At 38.9% G+C, this 18822-nt stretch overlaps 1 protein-coding gene across 4 annotated transcripts in view; it reads right to left on the reverse strand.

The window, feature by feature from the left end:
• Positions 1 to 15322, reverse strand: part of LOC146451528 (uncharacterized) — a 50106-nt gene extending 34784 nt beyond the window's left edge. The window contains exons 1-8 of one of the 4 annotated variants that reach the window (XM_085098975.1): positions 15144 to 15322; positions 13869 to 13897; positions 10353 to 10652; positions 7958 to 8117; positions 3119 to 3187; positions 2821 to 2911; positions 1085 to 1128; positions 410 to 506 (exon numbers count right to left, since the gene is read on the reverse strand). In XM_085098975.1, the coding sequence (XP_084955101.1) occupies positions 410 to 506; positions 1085 to 1128; positions 2821 to 2911; positions 3119 to 3187; positions 7958 to 8117; positions 10353 to 10636 (745 nt within the window). In that variant the 5' untranslated portion in view covers positions 10637 to 10652; positions 13869 to 13897; positions 15144 to 15322. Of the gene's footprint in view, positions 1 to 409; positions 507 to 1084; positions 1129 to 2820; positions 2912 to 3118; positions 3188 to 7957; positions 8118 to 10352; positions 10653 to 13868; positions 13898 to 13989; positions 14138 to 15038 lie in introns of those variants that run through there. The other 3 variants (XM_085098973.1, XM_085098974.1, XM_085098976.1) reach the window with 3 other exon arrangements.
• Positions 15323 to 18822: the final 3500 nt, after the last annotated feature.

Consider the following 18822-nt stretch of genomic DNA (forward strand, 5'->3'; position numbering starts at 1 on the left):
CTGTAAATAGAAAACGTGTTTTATAGTTCTTGAAATTACACCAAATTCCCGTGACACTTCCCTTTATATAGAATAAGTATGCAATACTTATAAACACATAGAAGATGACTGGAAAAAAGTATCAATGATAGTTTGTGCGTCTTATTAGGGTTGTAGGAGTTATTTGGCCTTCTCTGTTATTATTTTCTTTTATTAATGATGGTATAATAACGGTAATGAAAAATACTTTGACCGAAAAACTAATGAAATGCCTTTACAAAATAATTTCCCTTATCATAATTAACCTAACAACTGTGTGCAGAAGCAACAATGTATCCAAAGGGGTAGTTAACTCTACATATTAGTACAGTCATGACAATGGCTTGCAGAACATATATCTGCATTTTTTTTACCAGATACGTTTACTCACATTTCATCATTAAGTCAGGAAGAGGTTCGCCTCTAACTTGTTCCCACATAGACGATGCACCCCCTTCATCTCGCTGGCCCAGATGCAAATCCTCACACTAAAAATGGTACACCAGTCAAAAGACTAATAAACGGCGACCCGTGTAAATCATTAGAGATCGAGGATTTACTTTCTAAAATTTATTTCAATCATTTATTGATATATTCACTTGGACAACTGAAAAGTGATACAGTAGGCGGAAATTAACTCTCCACAGAGAAATTATCGCGATTAGATTGAAAAAACACAATGAAAAATATTTTACATAATGAGCACCCTTATATGAGTAAGGAAAGGAGGTGTTATAACAAGCATTCTGAACATTAAACGAGTAGCTGAATGCTGAGTAACAAGCTATATATTAGAAATATTTATATATTAAGATACATAGTCCCGCCGATGACAGACTAATCAAGTTATTTTTTAACATAAGAATTATCCAAGGTAGTCCGCTACATAAGCTTCCTCAGGCTACCTTGCCTCGTTAATGTTTTGTTAATATCGTATTTGTGTGTTTATACATGTGACGCAAATCAATAAACTAAACTAAACTATAAATATATATATCATAACGGTCTTGGTTAAAGGTGCATTCGTGAACCTTCAGAAGTGACAACTTGCAATTTTCGCTATTACCTCTTGTCGTTGGGCTGTGGCTACTGAAAGCGTTGCAGTGTTTCCTAAGCCAAAAAAAAAAAAACAATCAATCACAAGTTGCTGGTGGACGTGTAGTCGTATAGTCGTTTTCATTTTTGTTTTTAGTATTCCTTTTTTTTTCCTTTTGTTATTTTTTTTTCTATTTTTCTATTCTACTTAATGTTAACTAAATAATTATTTTATTGGCCTATTATAAGGGGCACAGTATTAGTTTTGCTTGGGGTGCCCCCTCTCCTCTTCTCTCCAATATGAATTGTATTCGAGTTAATTGTAATTTATTTAATATTTGTAACTATTTAACATTTGTGTATTAGTATTAGGACGGAATCAAGAAACCAAATAAATGAAATAAAATAGTCGGCCTATTTAATAATTGTTAACCTAGTATACATTTGGTTGCCTCGAGTATAGTGGGGCAAGACACGAGCAATCTTAGGTAGTTTACTATATAGACATCACTTATAAAATGCAAAAGGGATTTAATGCATTTTGTTTTCTACGTGTGAAATACACTTCATCGTCACTATACAAATAATTTACTTAAATCAGTCTATTGACCTTTTCCAGTTTTTCCCACTAAAATTATTTTCCGAGATGCATTTGGTGGAAGGTTATTCAGATCGTAGTGGGGCTGCCGAATTGAAATACTTCGTCTTCATCTGAAATTTTTTTTATATGATGTTGTATCATCAAACCATCGGCAACTCACCCAACTAATCGTAGACGCTATGTTAGAGACGTTGAGACCTTCCCATGAACCAAACTTTGTTTCAGTTAAGATATATAGCGAAGAAGCCGTTTTTCTTTTTTCTTTTTTTTTTAATTTCTAATAATTTGACATAAATATATACAGTAAATAACCTGTTTCTATAACAATCTCCGTTTGTTTTTTCGTTAACCACACCTATTGATATTAATGATTCGGATTACTGAGTAGTTATTAGGATAGCGTTGTTAATCAATCTTCACCCGTTAAAACATTTGTTGAGTTAAATATATTGCCAAGCGTTTAGAGATTTTAGAAGGTAAAGGATATTTTTTTTACATCAAGCCGCTTAAAAATGATATCCAATTAAAAAAAAAACACTCATGACTGAATAATGGTACGTGCCGTATAGGAGATATAACCCCTTTACTTAACTTGTCCCTCTTTTGCATGAGCTTAGGTTCGCGTTTGCTCAGTCAAGGATCGGATCAACCGACCTTTCAAAAACAAAAACACTAGCACGAATTATGCGGTGTCAACTGGTAGGCCGTGTAGGTAGACCAAAAATCAGGCTATAAAAGAATTCTCCTCGTTTCAGCAATTATTGGAAACTGTTAATAGAGCTATGAGCGAAATAAATAGAACGAAGTAATGACTACTTATACTAGACAGGAAATAGTATTGCCACGGAATCAGAGCTCGAATACATTAAAAATATAAAACATGTAAAAGCAATTTGTTGAAAATAAATTGAAAGGTGTCAGTCACTGTCCATGTTAGACCGAGTGTGTGGTAAAGTTTGTCTCAACCCAAGCAGATTCAATAACCAAAACCGGCTCTTTTTGCCTCTGATCAAACTATCGGAATCTGTAATCCTGCAATGAAGTGACTTGGGTCATTCTTTTCTCCGTCAGCCCTAGGAAGGGACCTTAACCTATCACGAGATTACCCATAAAAGACCATCAAACTTGATCTACTCTCTAAGAGAATATTCCCAGGTATAACAAACCTGTCTGAAATGCATCGTATTCACTGTCTTGGCTTTGTCTCATAATTGTTGCAGTTCGTTCACTTGTTAATCTAGTGCGCTCTGCAAAAGTCTGTCGGTGAAAAAATATCTATTAAGTAAGGGAAACCGAGAAAACAGTCTTACTACATTATTAACACTTAACAAAATCTTCGAAAAATATCCACAGAACAGTTTAAAACTCCACTTAGAATGTCGTCAACATTTGCTTCTAAAGCGTTTGGTTGAGAACGAAAAGCGCTTGGTTGACAAGAAATCCGTGATAAGAAAAAGCACCCACCCCTTTTTCGCTTTGCGTTTCGCCTCTTCCATTAACTGCCACTTGGTCTTGTAATTGAATCGTGCAAAGCTGTCATTAGGATTAGCAAAGAAAAGAAAAATTAGTGCTTTGTGTTTTTCTTTACACACCATTGTGTTTTTGGTTCAAAAACCAACCCTATACTTTAGTGCATGACGAAAGTATTAAAAATTATCGCTTAGGACAGAGACCACTATCACTAACACTGCCACAGTCACTACCACAATCACAACCACTTCCAGTCTCACTGCCAGTACGACCACCACAACTACATTTACCGGTACTGTTACTATTACTTCCACTAATACGACCACCAGCACTGTCACAGCCAGTCCTGTCCCTCTCCTAAGCAATGTTTAGGGTAGTGGCAGTAGCATTGTCCTTAGGACAGAGACGGCAACGGCCGTGACAGTGCTAGTGTTAGTGAAAGTAGTAGTAGCAGTACCAGTAAATGTAGTAGAGCTAGTCGAAGTAGCACTGGGACTTGTAGTGGCAGTGGTAGCAGTAGTGGTAGTGGCAGCAGTGGTGATGGTATTGGTAGTGGGAATGGAAGGAGCAATGATAGACGCAGCAGCAGTGGCAGTGGTAGTTGCAGCCGCAGTGGCAATGGCAGCAGCAATGGTAGTGGTTGTGGTTGTGGTAGTGGCAGTGGCAGAAGTGGTAATGGTAGTGGCAATGGCAGTGGCACTAGCAGTGGCGGTGACAATGGTAGTGGCAGTGGTAGTTGTAGTGGCAGCAGTGGTAATGGTAGTGGCAGTGACAATGGTAGTGGTTGTGGTTGTGGTAGAGGTAGTGGTAGAGATAGTGGTAGTGGTAGTGGCAGCAGTGGTAGTGGTAGTGGCAGCAGTGGTGATGGTAGTGGCAGTGTTAGTGGCAGTGACGGTGACAATGGTAGTTGCAGTGGTAGTGGTAGTGGCAGCATTGATAATGGCAGTGGCAGTGACAATGGTAGTGGCAGTGGTAGTGGTAGTGGTAGTGGTAGTGGTAGTGGTAGTGGTAGTAGTAGTGGTAGTGGTAGTGGTAGTGGTAGTGGTAGTGACAGTGGTATTATTAGTAGTAGTGGTAGTGGTGGCAGTGGCAGTGTTAGTGGTAGTGGTAGTGACAATGATAGTGGTAGTGGCAGTGAGGGTGGAAGTAGTAGTGGAAGTGGTAGTAGTAGTAGTAAATCGCTTTATTTGCAAGACCGCAAGATTTTATAGTATTGCAAAAGCTAATAAATTATTAAAACAAGGGTAACAGTAATATTGTCCTAAGTTACATCACTTTCATTTGATAATAACAATGTATCACGTATATCTGTACAAGAGGAAATGAACTTCATTACTAGCTTATTTACATGATGATCGTTAGAGTTCATGAGTAGTTTTATGCTTTCTGAGATTGATTTCCTGTCAAGGTCAGGTATTATCTCATTTACTCGATTTAAGAAAGTCTCCTTTGTAAAATTCTAGTTTCTTTGAATTTTCAACGCCGAGTCGCCAGAAATAAATATATTTCTCCTTCATATAGGCTGAATATCGTCTAACTGTGTCATTATCAAAAGATTGAGGATCTAAATTAGATGAATGGTATTGTTCTATCATGTTCATAAAATTGGAATAAAATCCGGAATTATTAATAAAGTGAAGGCTCTTCGACATAAGGAGAGCTTGTTTGATTATAGAGTGATTATTTTTGTTGTTTAGATATACAAAATATTTAATAATTTTTTGATTAATTGGGATAATTAGCGGTAATCTTCCAAGTTCGGCTCAACAAGCTAAGTTAGAGGCCTTATTGTTCACTTCTAAGTACCGTTTACAGACTTTGAGATGAATTTTTTCTATTTCGGAATTGTCCCATTTTTTAAAATCATGTTTAGTGTACATCCCCCATACCTCACTGTTGTAGCTTAAGATCGGAAATATCATCGTGTCAAAAATCTGTGATGCGGTATTGGGATTAAGTATATGAAGAAGTGTATGTTTTCGTATACTAGAGAAGGCGTGTGGAGCTTTTCTTTTAAGTGTTCTTGGGCAAGAGTAAAGTTTCCTGTTGGAGTTAGACGTGTACCTAAATAGGTGTATTATTGAACAATTTCAATTGGTTCGGTGCCTATTTCAAATTAACAGTCAATGGTTTTCCTTGGGCGTTTTTGAAATATCATTATTTTTTGTTTTTTTAGGAATGATTTGTAGCATCCATGTTTCACAATATGAAGAGAGCGCGTTTAAACAGTTTTGTAACCCTGTTTTGGATCTTAAAAGGATAATCAAATCATCTGCATACAAGAGTGAATTTAGTTCGGTTCCATTTGGAAGAACGAATGGATCAGGCATGGTGTTTTCGAATTAATACGGCAAATTGCATTGTTTATATAGAGGTTAAATAAAAGGGGGCTTAAAATACATCCTTGACGTACACCTCTTGAGTATGAGAAAGATCGTGTTTTGTTTTCTCCGATTCTTATAGAACATGTAGAGCTGCAATGAAGAGTTTTAATCAGGTTATAAAAGTGTCCTCCTATGTTGATCTTGAGTAGCTTGTAATACAACCCCCCGTGCCAAACGGAGTCGAGAGCTTTACGAAAATCTACGAAACAAGCATAGACTTTTTCCTTATGGTAGTAGACATATTTATCTATTAGGGTCCTTAGAGTGAAAACATGGTCTGCAGTACGGTTTTCAGGCAGAAAGCCAATTTGGAAATTATGTAATATCTTGTTTTCTTCAAAGTACAGATATAATCTATGATTTAAAATGGAGCTAAACAATTTTCCAAGGCAGCTAGATATACATATGCCTCTATAGTTTGTTGGGTCACTCTTGTCAGCCGATTTGTAGATTGGAGTTATAAGTCCTTGACACCAAATATCTGGCATTTTTCCAGATTGCAGAATGAGATTAAAAAGTTTGATATAAACAGGCATAACCGAGTTAAGGCTCGCTTTGATCATTTCGTTTCTTATTTTATCAACGAATGGGGCTTTCTTATTTTTAAGTTTCTTCACTGCTTGGCGTATTTCTTGTTCAGTTACGCATGGTCTAAACAGTTAAGCTGTTTTTTTTTTCTTTTTCCAATGTTTGCAACTCATTATAGATTTCTTGTTGTTGTATGGAAGTTCCCAGGTCAATAAAGTGTAAGGATTGAAAGTGGTTGAGCCACGTTTCCTCCAAGATTGGGGCGGGAACATTTTCGACGATAGTCTTTAAACAGTTCCAAAACGATGTGTTGTCGGGATTTAATCCTAGTTCGTCGAGTTTCAGAGATTTTTCAGTCTGAAATTCTTTCCTTTTTGAGTCAGGGAGCTTTTTGTAATCAGACAAGGTTTTGTGAAATTTCTCCCGTAAGTCAGAGTCTGATTTGACACTTTTCGTAATTCGTGTCTTTTTAGACGACATTCACGGTCGAACCATTTTTTGTTAGACGTTGCCTTTACACGTTTACGAGATTTTTTGGTTTAATCTTGAGGCAGATTTTTGATGTCGCGGTTAGAATGTTCACAGCATCAGCTAATGAGACGTTCACGTCTTCAGTGTGTCGTTCCATATATTCACCTATTAGGATTTGGATTGATTCCGTGTGTAACGTGTTTCTGAATTTTAAGTAAGAGTCGCTTTCCCAACAGAATTGGCGTGGTAGACTCATTAAGCTATCGGTACGATTTGAAGTTTGGGTAGCGTTTGTTGGTAAGCTGTTGTTAACATTCAGCCATGCCGCGATGGCACTGTGGTCCGATAAGTAGGATGGCTGCTTAACAACAAAATTGGTAACATTGAGTAGTGCACACTGATCGCATATTACGTAATCAATAACGCTTGTCCCGTTTCTCCCACGAAAGGTGGGTCTGCCTAGGGTATCGCCATTAGCTCTTCCATTAACTATTCTTAGATCAAGATTTTTACAAATTTCTAGCAGTCTTTTGCCATGACTGTTTATGACATTGTCGAAACTATTCCGTTGGATTGGCTGAAAAGCTGATTCTGATTGATCATTAGAGATTACGTTGTTGCCCTCTTGCGAGACAGTATCGGAGTATTTTCCGGTTCTTGAATTAAAGTCTCCCATAAGAATAATTGATCCTGTCGGAGAAAAATCTTTTATGTCTTGTTCTAGCTGATCAAAAATTTCGGGATCGAAATATTTTGAGTTACACGGAGGTATATATATTCCACAAACGTGAATATCGTTCATCGAATTCAAAAGATCTTTCTTGATTATAAACCATACATAATTTTGCGTTGTTTTCGTATTTACAATATTTTTATCAAGTTTGTTTTTATAAAGTAAAGCTATTCCTCCAGAGTTCCGACCACCTTTTCTCGATTGGTTAGGGGTGGAACATTGTACAAATGATTTATATCCGGTTATTTCCAAATCAGTACAACTGCCAATTTCGGTTAGTATTATAAAATCAGAGTTATCAATAACACTCAAAAAATCAATGTTCTTTGTTTCCAAGGCATTTGGAAGATAGTCCGTTGATATTCCAAGCACAAAAGGACAATTTGCTTGAAATATCGGGGCGATCTTTAGTATCCTTAGTATCAATAGTATCAATAGTAGTAGTGGCAGTGTTAGTGGTAGTGTTAGTGACAGTGGTAGTTATAGTTATAGTAGTAGTGGTAGTTTTGGCAGTGGTAGTGGCAGTGTTAGTGGTTGTGGCAGTGGCGGTGGTAGTGGTAGTGGTAGTGGTAGTGATAGTGGCAGTGGCAGTGGAGGTTATAGCGGTTATAGTGGGCAGTGGTGGTATAACTGGTGGTTATAGTTATCGTAGTTACAGGTATGGAAGTTGTGGTAGTTATAGAGATAGCGATAGCAATAGCGCAATCTCTCTTTTACCTTTCGATGAAGATATACGACTTTGTGTCCTCTTGCCATTTTTTTTGTATTCCTTGCATTCCATTCTGCAATGTTGCTTCCTTGATGTTCAGGATCTACACATGTCGCCGAGCAGGGACAGAAATGGAAGCCTTGCACGCCTTTAGTAAAAAACCTGAAGCTGAACATTGAAGACGCCCAATTAAATTATTTAGAGAGAAGAATGAGAAGGGTATATCTGACTTTTTCCTCCTTAAGAAATTAATTTTTGTTTGTGTATAAAGCAGTTTCTGACACATTAGCCGAAAGTTTCTCTGCAAAAAAAGGCATCGGAAAGCTACAGTAGGTCCAGAGCAGTGCATACGTTGGTGTGTTGTTGGTTTTACACCTAGTTTTGAAACACAAATTCATCATCATTTATTTCCCTTAGGAAAAGAAGAAAACATTCAAATTAAAAGTCCAGGTAATGGCGAGGAGACCTCACGAAACCACCAGACCTCAGCTGTTGAGAGAATTGAGGGAAAAATTGCTTTAAAGGCGGGAAAGAGCAAGAAAAAAATGCATAAGTTCTATTACGGCCGCCTATTCTCTGTTAGGTTCATATCATTATTTTTTCTAAGTTGTGGTGTAGTAGCTTCAGTAGCGAATCAAACTCTACCGATGCCGGTTTGGAACATGTTTGAGGACCCGAATAATCAGATTTATTGTTATGGGATATGATCCTCCTAACCTCAACGATGATGATGGTAGTCAAAATCTCCAAGTGTTGCTTTACTAGCCAAGCGACCATCATGTAAAGAGAACATTCCTCTCTTATTGATGTACTAATTAAATTTTAAGGCGAGTAGATTTTCTCCATACTTGGGTCTTGTGTAATTATACTGGACCCTTACACCTAAAACAAGGTGGGTGCTCCTCGTGTTGACTTCCTTGAATTAAGGAGACTCGAAAGGGTTTTATCCGCGTGCGCTTACGTGACTCACCCACACCATAACTAAAGTGTACGCGTCAGCGGAAAAAATCAAAATGTCTATCAAAAGTCGGGCGCGCATAATAACGGAAGAAGAAATGCAGCGTATGTCGCCCGAACCAGCAATAAAAACTGCAGGAAACGTTTCTTTTTATCTCGAAATTTGCGCGGTGACCTATCTAGATCATTCGTATGCATGCAAAATTTACTATACCACTTCAAATAGAAACTTTTGGCAGAAAGTTATTCAGTAGAAGTTTCTTTATAGGTGTAAATATCTTTTGTTTTAAATAACGCAATTTAGTATATACCACACAAGTGAATAGTACTTTTTGCTTGCGCTGATTGGCTAGCTCGGAAGTGATTCGCCAAGTACTATTTACCTCCGAGCAGCCGAAGAGAAACAAGATGGCTTCCCGTTTCGGCACGGTCACCTAAGAGGAAAATATTTCAAAATATTCCAAAAATGGCAACAAAGTTTGGTTTGACTGCATCACCCATTACATGGTAAGTTTTTTAATCTTTTAAACCTCATATTCTAAGGCGAAAAATAAAAGTACAGTGCATTGTTTACGAAAACTGTCGAGCACTATAATTATACAATGTAAACAATGAAACATCTAAAGTTTTGCGGTATGGTTTCAACAACAGGACAAATTTCACACAACAATCGAAGAAAAGACCGCAGTAACTAAAAAAGTGCCTCCAGAAGTTTTATTTGTCCGCAAGAAAGAGACACGGAACTTTCTACAATAAGAAATCGCTTACCGAGCGGCGCACGAGCGAGATTTTAAAATTTCCCACCATTTGTCGGTACATTGTCAAAAAATGTTTTGGTCCACTTCTCATTCAGCTTGTGTGGTATATACTAAAACAATTATTCACCTCAGTGTTGGTGAAAGTGATGGATATCCATCACTTTTCACCTCCACTTTGGTGAATAATTGTTAAGTAATATTTCTGGATAACTTTTTGTCGTATGCCAAAGGAGTTAAAGGATGTAGGGTGCTTTCCAACAAAGACATAAAAATGATAGGCCACCGACCTAGTTTTTTTGGAGATAATTTCCAAAAACTGAAATTTGAAGGTACTTTTTTGTAGAGCTGACGTTTTTCCGTGGTAATCGCGATAACGTCAGAACCAACCTATAAGTATGCCTAACAACTGAGTCACAAAGCTGTTTATAGTTTGTCTACATGATCAGTTACAAATTTTTATAATCTTTCATCATTTCAAAATTCTGAACAGCCTGACAGGAGGAATTAATAAAGTATTGTATTGTATTGCACTACAACAATGAAAAACCCTTATGAGCCTCCTTAATAAAAAGACGATGATATTTGGATGTGCATGAATTTTTGTCCAACACTAAAGAAAAAGGCAAAGCGTGTGTTGGAGTCAATCTTTGCCAGGTTGTCACGCAACTAATACTTTTGTTTGCCTTACCTGTTAATTCCTGTTAGCCCTCGCAATCTCTCCACAAGGACTGCTCGTATTTCCCCTTCTGACATGCTGTCATCTAGCGGTATTACAGTACAACTTCTGGGCGTGTTATGCAACTCAATTGTATTCGCATATAGGTCGTCATGGTGGAGAACATATTTCTGGTCCTTTATGTGCTTCTTTTTTGTTGGTTTTCGTTTTCTTTTTCGAACATTACAGCCACCTCCTTCGTCTCCAGAACTTGAACTTTGGTTCCCTGCTACACCCTCAAGACGCCTGCTATTCATTTCGAATTTGAGAACACTGAAATATTTAACAATCGGAGGAAGGTCATTACTATGACACAGGACAACAGATCAGACAGTCGAATTCCATGTTTATCTTGCTCATGATTGAGGCATGTGTAGTTTATCGTTTCGGGCTTGGTGATTTTGATTAACCATGTTCGGGGGTGTCTCTGTTTATTGACATTTTTCGAGGTAAGAAGTTAAAAGAATTGAGCGTTGGTGTGCTGAAATCAGTACACCAGGCCATAAAAGTATCCTCACAAACATATCTGTACTGAAGCTCAAGATGTACTGATTTATGGCCTGCATTCTTCTGAGAGCTCAGTTCACTTAGCTTAAACAAACGGAGCTAAAACGTGTTACGTACAACACAACACCTAAAAAGCCACATAACGTTAAGACATCGCAACGGAACAAAGCAAAAGTGTTCTGGACTTTTTTTCTTTTTTCTTTGAAACCACCGCATGATCAGAAAACAAAATTGTACAGCACTAATAATTAATTGCCCTGGCATAGCTGTCCCCAAATATCCGTTTAACGCTAAGCAGTGCGTGTTAATGGAAGTAGAGTAATAAGTTACGTAGCTACACAAACTTTAAACTGAGAATCATTATAACACTGATTACAGAGTTCGTGCTGTAACATATCAGCATGCATGTGCTAATTAGCACCTATTGTATGTTATATTTTGTATACGCATATTTAAGTAGGCTAACACGTTTATGTAAAAAGCAGAAAGCACACGCGGCCTGTGTGCAGGAGTCGGATGAAATAAAGTCTTCGACAACGTACTACATGGTGGCAGCGTTTTACAAGAATAATCCTTAAAGTGAAGTAGAGAGAGGTCAATACAAGCGAATGATGACAGCAGCAACGTCTTTCGCATCGCCGCAGATGGACTGGGACGCCCCTGACCCAATAACTGCATTCGCAAGATTCAAACAAAAATGCCAGCTTATGTTTTCAAGCGTTCTCAAAGGCACCGACGACGGAAAAAAAGTGAGCTACATCCTACTCTAGTCAGGAGAAAAAGGCTTGGATATATACAACAGCTGGGCATTCACAAAGGAGGAAGACAGGAAAAAGCCGGACGTTATTTTCGAACGGTTCGAAAATCAATTGGAGCCAAAAACGAGTCATCGAATTCATAGATACACGCTTCAAGGAATACGACAAGAGCAAGGCGAGCCAGTGGATGATTTTATTTCAAGATTAAAAAATCTAGCAGCGAAGTGCCAATTTCGCGACAACGCCGAAATTGAAGACAGAGTCCTAGATCAGCTTATTTGGGGATCAAGAAATCCTGATGTTCAAAAGTCTCTCATAAGTCGAGACAAATCACTAACCCTTGCGGCCGCTATTGAGATTGCAAGGAGCCACGAGGCAACAAGTAAACACATGAAGACACTAGCAGGAAGTAGCAGAAACTTCCAAGAGGACAGGAGTATTAATGCCATTCGTAGGGAACAAGAAAGGGAGTTCTGTAACAACTGTGGAAAACAACACCCGAGGAACAAATGTCCAGCCTACGGCACATCATGTCGAAAATGTGGCAAAGCTAATCATTGGCAATCTGTTTGCCGATCCGGCAAACGGAAACAACTCAACCAAGGAACGAAGTCGGTGTTCAAAAAAGTTATCCACGCGATTGAGGATAAGGACGACGATGACGACGACGATGAAATTCTGACAATCAGTAGCATCGAGGTTAACGCCATAGAAGACACGCAACACTCGATACACGACACACGCGACGAAGCCTTTGCAACACTTGAGATAACTCAGCCAGAAAAGAAGCGGAAAATTAATCTCCAATGTAAAGTAGATACGGGCGCACAGAGCAATGTTTTACCCGTAAGGCTACTGCGCATAATCGCCCCAGAGAAGTTTGACGACGAAGGAAATCCCAAACCAGAAGCACTGGAAAAGAACAAAGCCGTCCTTTCAGCATACGGGGGGTCTATAGTCAAGCAGCTTGGCACTATAAACATCCCTTGCAAGTACAAAGAGAAGAAGATAAACTGCATTTTTTACGTCACAGATACTACAGGGCCAGCTATTCTCGGTCTAAAGGCATGCACGACACTGAAACTAATCTCATTACACTGTTCACTCAAGACAAATCAACTAGACCAGGCTGCTCCGACAAACAGCTTCGTGACCCCAGCTCAAAGCTCAGGTACTCGAAAGAAACGCCCGAATTACATCGAAGGCCAAGTACCACTCAAAGAGCGGCCACCAATCAGAAATAAGCAAGAACTGATGGAGATGTACCCAGAATGCTTCAATGGTACTGTTCGACCATCAAAGAACCAAGAAGAAGTTAGAGATTGGCACAAAGCGAGACAAGACAATCAGAGCTACTACTACAACAGGCATACCAGGGATCTCCCTAAAATACACATGGACCATGCCATCTTTGCACAAGATCCAGTGAGAAAAACGTGGAGCCGTGCTAGAGTCATAGATCAAGGAAACACACCCCGCTCATATATTGTACAAACTAGAGCTGGTGCCCAACTACGAAGAAATAGGTTCCATCTTAGACCAAACAATGCTTCCAACAACCTGGCAAACAACTTGTCTAACTACATTCCCCAAGGAAGTATGGCTACGCAATCTTCAAGCGCCAATCCACGAGAGAAGAAGCAATGCACGACCCTCAAGCGCCAATCCACAATGTTTCACCTTAGCAGAAACCGAGGGGGGTCCAAGAAAAATCTCGCTCGGGACGTGAAGTCCAGGCACCATAAAGACTTAACCTCTGACTCTTGTTTTAGTAGATATTATTAGTATGATGCATGATCTCTAGACAGTGAACCCTATTCGAATGAATGTTTTTGTTTTGTTTGTTTTCGTTTCAATTAACATAGCTTTTTAAAAGAAGGGGATGTAACATATCAGCATGCATGTGCTAATTAGCACCTATTGTATGTTATATTTTGTATACGCATATTTAAGTAGGCTAACACGTTTATGTAAAAAGCAGAAAGCACACGCGGCCTGTGTGCAGGAGTCGGATGAAATAAAGTCTTCGACAACGTACTACACGTGCAATCACGATACACACGGATAAGACTCAACAAAGTGGATCATTTCAAGACTCTAAATTTTGTTTGTAGAGGGCATTGCATTCAGTCTACTTAGTTGTTCAAGTAGCCCTATTAAAGACTGGCTTGTGGGCTCTTTATGAGGTTAGCCAGAGATGTAGCAAATATTAAATTTGTCTTACCTCAATCGCACAGCGGAACAGATCGTTTTCTGTAATAGAAATAAACGAGATAAAACGCAAGTTAGTTATGATAACTGCACTTGTTATCATGACATTTCCATGGTTATACACAACACCATACCTAATGATGTATAGGCTGTTGTAAAGAGATCTACAGACAATAAAGCCTTATGGTCGCAGAAGTTCTTTCAGCACTTTGAGTCAATTTTATAGTGTATTTCGAGTGCATTTCTCACTCCGCATGGCAAAACCGCCAGGTGCTTAGCGAAGCATAATTTTTACTTTGATCTCCCGACAGACCGTGAACTAAGGATGTAGAGCTCATGCTGTGAGGAGACATTAAATATTCGTTTCAATCAGAAATGCCAAAGGCATGCATCATTGGTCAAGATTTCAAGTCTTTGTTTCAAGTCTTTGTTGTCCTGTTTTTACTGACAAAATGCACTTAAAAATAAAGAATACTCTCAGCCAACCAGAAATACTATGTACTGACATCTGGCGCAAGAGTTCCCACGCTCGGCGCCCAATTTAGAAGAAAACGTTACCTCGTGCAAACATCAGTCAACAAACGAGTCTCATTATATTTTAAATTTCGGACTTCGAGTAGCAGTTTGAAATTGTGGTACCATTTAATATCAAAATGTGGGGAGAACTGGAACATTACGACCTTCTATCGCAGATTGCGTCTGGGACTTATGCATAAAATTAATGTTACTTCACCGTCACGTGATTGAGTCAATAGTGCAGTGAAAATCCACATTTTTTGCTTTATAACAACTATCCACCAAGTAACTGGCACAAATCTAAATTTCTAGCATATAGAAACAGTATTTGATGAAACACAGTGCCAAACCAAAAGTAAATAGTCTCGCCTTGTCATAAAATCTCAAATTGTTATGGCAACAAACTGAAACTACTGATTTAAAGCACTTTTGAGCTTTTAATCTGTTGCAATAGATCTCGCCACTGAAAAGGTCGTCTGTTCACAACAAAATGATTTGGATTTCTTGTGGTTATTATCAATTTAAAGCCACTCGGCCGCTATTCTGTTACCAGAGTTTGTCGAACCATGCATGCCGGAACCATGCATGTTGTAAACGGTTACCGATGTCGCGCGGTCGGTTTGTCAGTTAGTAAGTACGAAGTCTAGAAAATTTGAACGTGCCTTACCTCAGAAAATCAAAGAAGATTGATTTCTAGGATGGAAACCCGAGATAAAAATGAAGGAAGTAATACACAACACCATTGGTAATGTGCTCAAATTCGGCAACATACCTCGAGTCGTTAAAGAATCCGTAACATTGTCTGCTAGCTGGTCTCAAGAATGCCTGTATTAAACTAAAGATCGTAGATGTTTCTTTCAAACTGTGTGAATCAGCTCTCGACTACATACTATACATTTCTGGTGCGCTTTTGGCTTAGCATGAAGGACAGCAATTCCATGCACTTATTTATTTTGGACTGAAGGCTAAAAAGGTCACTCGATGTCATTAAAAATACAACAGTGGTACTGTTTTCGCATGCTGTTGAAATGAATGACATGCATGGCGTGTAATGCAAAGCGGGCCCGTTTATATTTAATTATGCCAAACTCTTTTGCACTTTCGCTTCTTCATTTAAAGTGACAGATATATAAATTAAACTTGAAACTGATCTTCAACAAGGAAACTATCCCTGATGAATGAAATTTAATTTAAATGGGCTAAACCGCTGCACCAAAACTGAGACAACATTTCTCGCCGTAGATTTACGGCGGAAATCTGATCAGTAGCCGACTAGCTCCGACTGTTGCAATGTGGTGACTCTGTTTCAATATTCGGTAACTTTTGCTCTGACAGTTACGAATACAGAAAAAAAAAAAACATGAACCGCGTGGAAAGAAGCTCTTGAAAGGTTATTATTAAAGTTTTTTACGCGACTTTCTTTGTTTTGTTATTTTCTATTATTCATTTTATTAATTTTATTAATTTAATTTTTTAATTAATTTAATTACAATTTAATTATTATTCATTTTAAAATGTATTGCTTTTAGGCCACAAGTGATTTAATGGCCTGGCACCAACTTACCTATCTGAACCTTTACACTATCATAATAGTCCACATTTACTTCGTTCTAGTTCTCAGAATCTTTTAGCTGTGCCTCAATCTAGCTTAAAGACGAATGGTGATAGAGCCTTTTCTGTAGTTGCTGCTAGGCTATGGAATCAATTACCTCTTGAACTCAGGAGTGTTACCTCTGTTGACCAGTTGGAGACGCAGTTGAAGACATACTTATTTAAATTGGCTTATGATGTCTAGTTATTTGTAGATTAGTTAATTTCATTATAATAGCTATTAGTTTGCATTTTATAGTTTAAAGATTGTTGTACAGCGCTTTGAGCAATTAGTGGACACAGCGGTCTACAAGCGATTTTGTTATGGCAGTAAAAACTTCTGGATGCCCAGATATCCTAAACAGTGATTGTGCGGCCAGCCGTAGCCAATCAATGCAACGACCAAAGTCCATACACTTAAACTCCGAGCTCCTAGTCATAAAGATTCTAGTAATTAAATTCTAAAACTATTCACCATCCATAAAATCCTTAATCTAAATACTAAAAGTTCTCAGTGTTCCTCACGATGAAAACACTTGAAAAAATAAATAAAAATCAAGGTACAATAAAACGCCTAATGTCCATTATTTCAAAAGCTTAAAGCGCCTTGTAATATTGAGTGAGCTTGTGATAACTGATTTCTGTATCTGCAGAGCTATTGTGTCGCTTTTATCTCCCACTAGCTCTTTAAGTGCCTTCCTGACATCTCTTGAGTAACCTTCGAGTACATCCACAATAATATTGAACTATCTCACACGATATTCAGGATATCTCTGCTCGAGCACCCAGAGTAATGGCCCGTACTTTGTTGTCTTCTCCCTGTTTTCTCCTTCAACCTAAGGACAGCTCATCTCTATCACCGATACTTTGTTATTCTCCTTGTCCACGATGGGGGCATCGATCCTATTCGCCTTTACGTGCGTGTTATCTGCATACAGGGGAATGTCCCAATATGCTATCACCCTCTCCTTCTCGTACATAGGCTTAGGCTGGGTCTATTTAATTCTACTTTAAGTGGATTTTGGTGGAGTGAAAAACAATTACATGAAGAAATCGTCTATTCAGCGAGGAAAATTCTCATTGTCCACACAAATTAATGTTTTTAAGCAGCCTAAAGAATACTGGAAATCCACACAAACCCAAACACAAACGGATTAAAAAAGTAAGGAGTCCGGTATTCTGATCAATGGATTACTGCGTCGCCGCAAAAATCTGGTTTCAAAAACATAACGCTTCTAAGTTCGGATCCTTGCTTCGACGAGTCCGCGGCTTCCTGTTATAAAATATATTTTCTTCTCGAAGATGGGTTTCTGTCCATGGCCTTGCATACTGGCTCCTTGCCTTTTTACAGGTTCTCTGAACGAAAAGCGACGGTAAGACTGAAAATGAAATATTCAGCAACCCATCAATGAAAATAGGTAAATCTAAACCGCTAAATCTTCCGTACAGCTGAAAAACAAAGTGACTGTTTATAAAGTGGCTTTCATGTCTTAGTTGCCGATAAAACAACACGTTTATAAATGTTTGCCATGCAATTAGGCCACGGACAAAATATATGTTCCCTTCAAACAACAATATGTAAGAATCAGTAAATATAAAAACCAGGGGCGTAGCTAGCCTTTAAGCCATTAAGCACAGGCTTAATAAGAACTTTCGTTATTAGTTTTTTTTTAACAGCCGAAATTCCGTATTTTCTTTTGCTTACTATTCAATAGCGAGTACCGGCTTTATCAATGTTTTATTTTGAAAAACAAAATAATGGCTCTTAATATTATGTATTAAAAAATACTGAAAGGTTAACAAAATAAAGAAATGTTATATAGAACTTTGAAATAGTTTTGCGCACGAAACTTTAGTTGACTGTTGATTTCCGCCTTACGACAGCTTTGACAGTAGTGCGCCTGTAATTGTTACAAAGAAAGTAGAACGAGCATAAGCTGAACATTCAAAATACTTGTCAATGACTTCAATTGATCATTCAGCAAGAGAACTTAACAAAGCGTGTTATTCGGCATATACCTGAGGAAATCTCTATTTGCGTTCGTTTTGTGCACGCACGAGAGGACAACAAGAAGGTGCAGGTACGGGAGGAGTTCCTTGGGCTTGTACAAGCTGGGAGTACTACAGGACAGGCGCTAGCCGAGAGGTTTCTAGAGTCCCAGCAGGGCTATGGCCTGGATATTGACCGCATGCGCGCACAGGGCTATGATGGGGTGGCAAACATGGCAGAGATTCACAGAGGTGCCCTAGCAGGTATCGCGTACCAGACGCAGTTTATGTCCATTGTCAGGCTCACTCCTTTAACTTGGTGAGAAACATGTTCGGTATTACTCTGAAAAAGGGACTTTTGGCGTTTCAGGAGTGTTTGTCTTAAGATGTGGCAGTAAGGGTTGAGATGGAACGGCGCGCCAAGTTGCGAGCCCTGTGTGAGACACGATGGGCAAGTAGGGCTGACTCGTTGTATACCTTCCGTACAGCCTTTTCAGTGGTGGTACAGGCAGTAGAGAGCCTTGCAGAGGATGGAGACGCTAAGGCGAGAGGGAACGTGAGATCCATCCTGTAGTTCGACCTTTCGAATTGGGCTATGTGCAACAGGGCATGTCCTTTCAAATACAGTCGCACTATCCACCATGCTCCAAGATTAATCTACCAACCTTTTTGTGGCAGCCACGGAGCCAAAGGTAGTCATCAGTGTATTAAGGGAGGAGAAAAAACGACCAAACGGTTTGGAGTGAACTGTTTGAGCGTGCAAAGGAGTTGGCAGCAGGTTGTGAAATCGAGCCCAGCGTGCCAAGGATGTCTGCAATCCATCGTAACCGAGCCAACGTACCTGCCGTTACACCACAGCAGTATTGGTACAG

Source organism: Pavona decussata, unplaced genomic scaffold (genome assembly GCF_977016875.1).
Source record: "Pavona decussata unplaced genomic scaffold, jaPavDecu1.1 SCAFFOLD_386, whole genome shotgun sequence".
NCBI classification, from domain to species: Eukaryota; Metazoa; Cnidaria; class Anthozoa; order Scleractinia; family Agariciidae; genus Pavona; species Pavona decussata.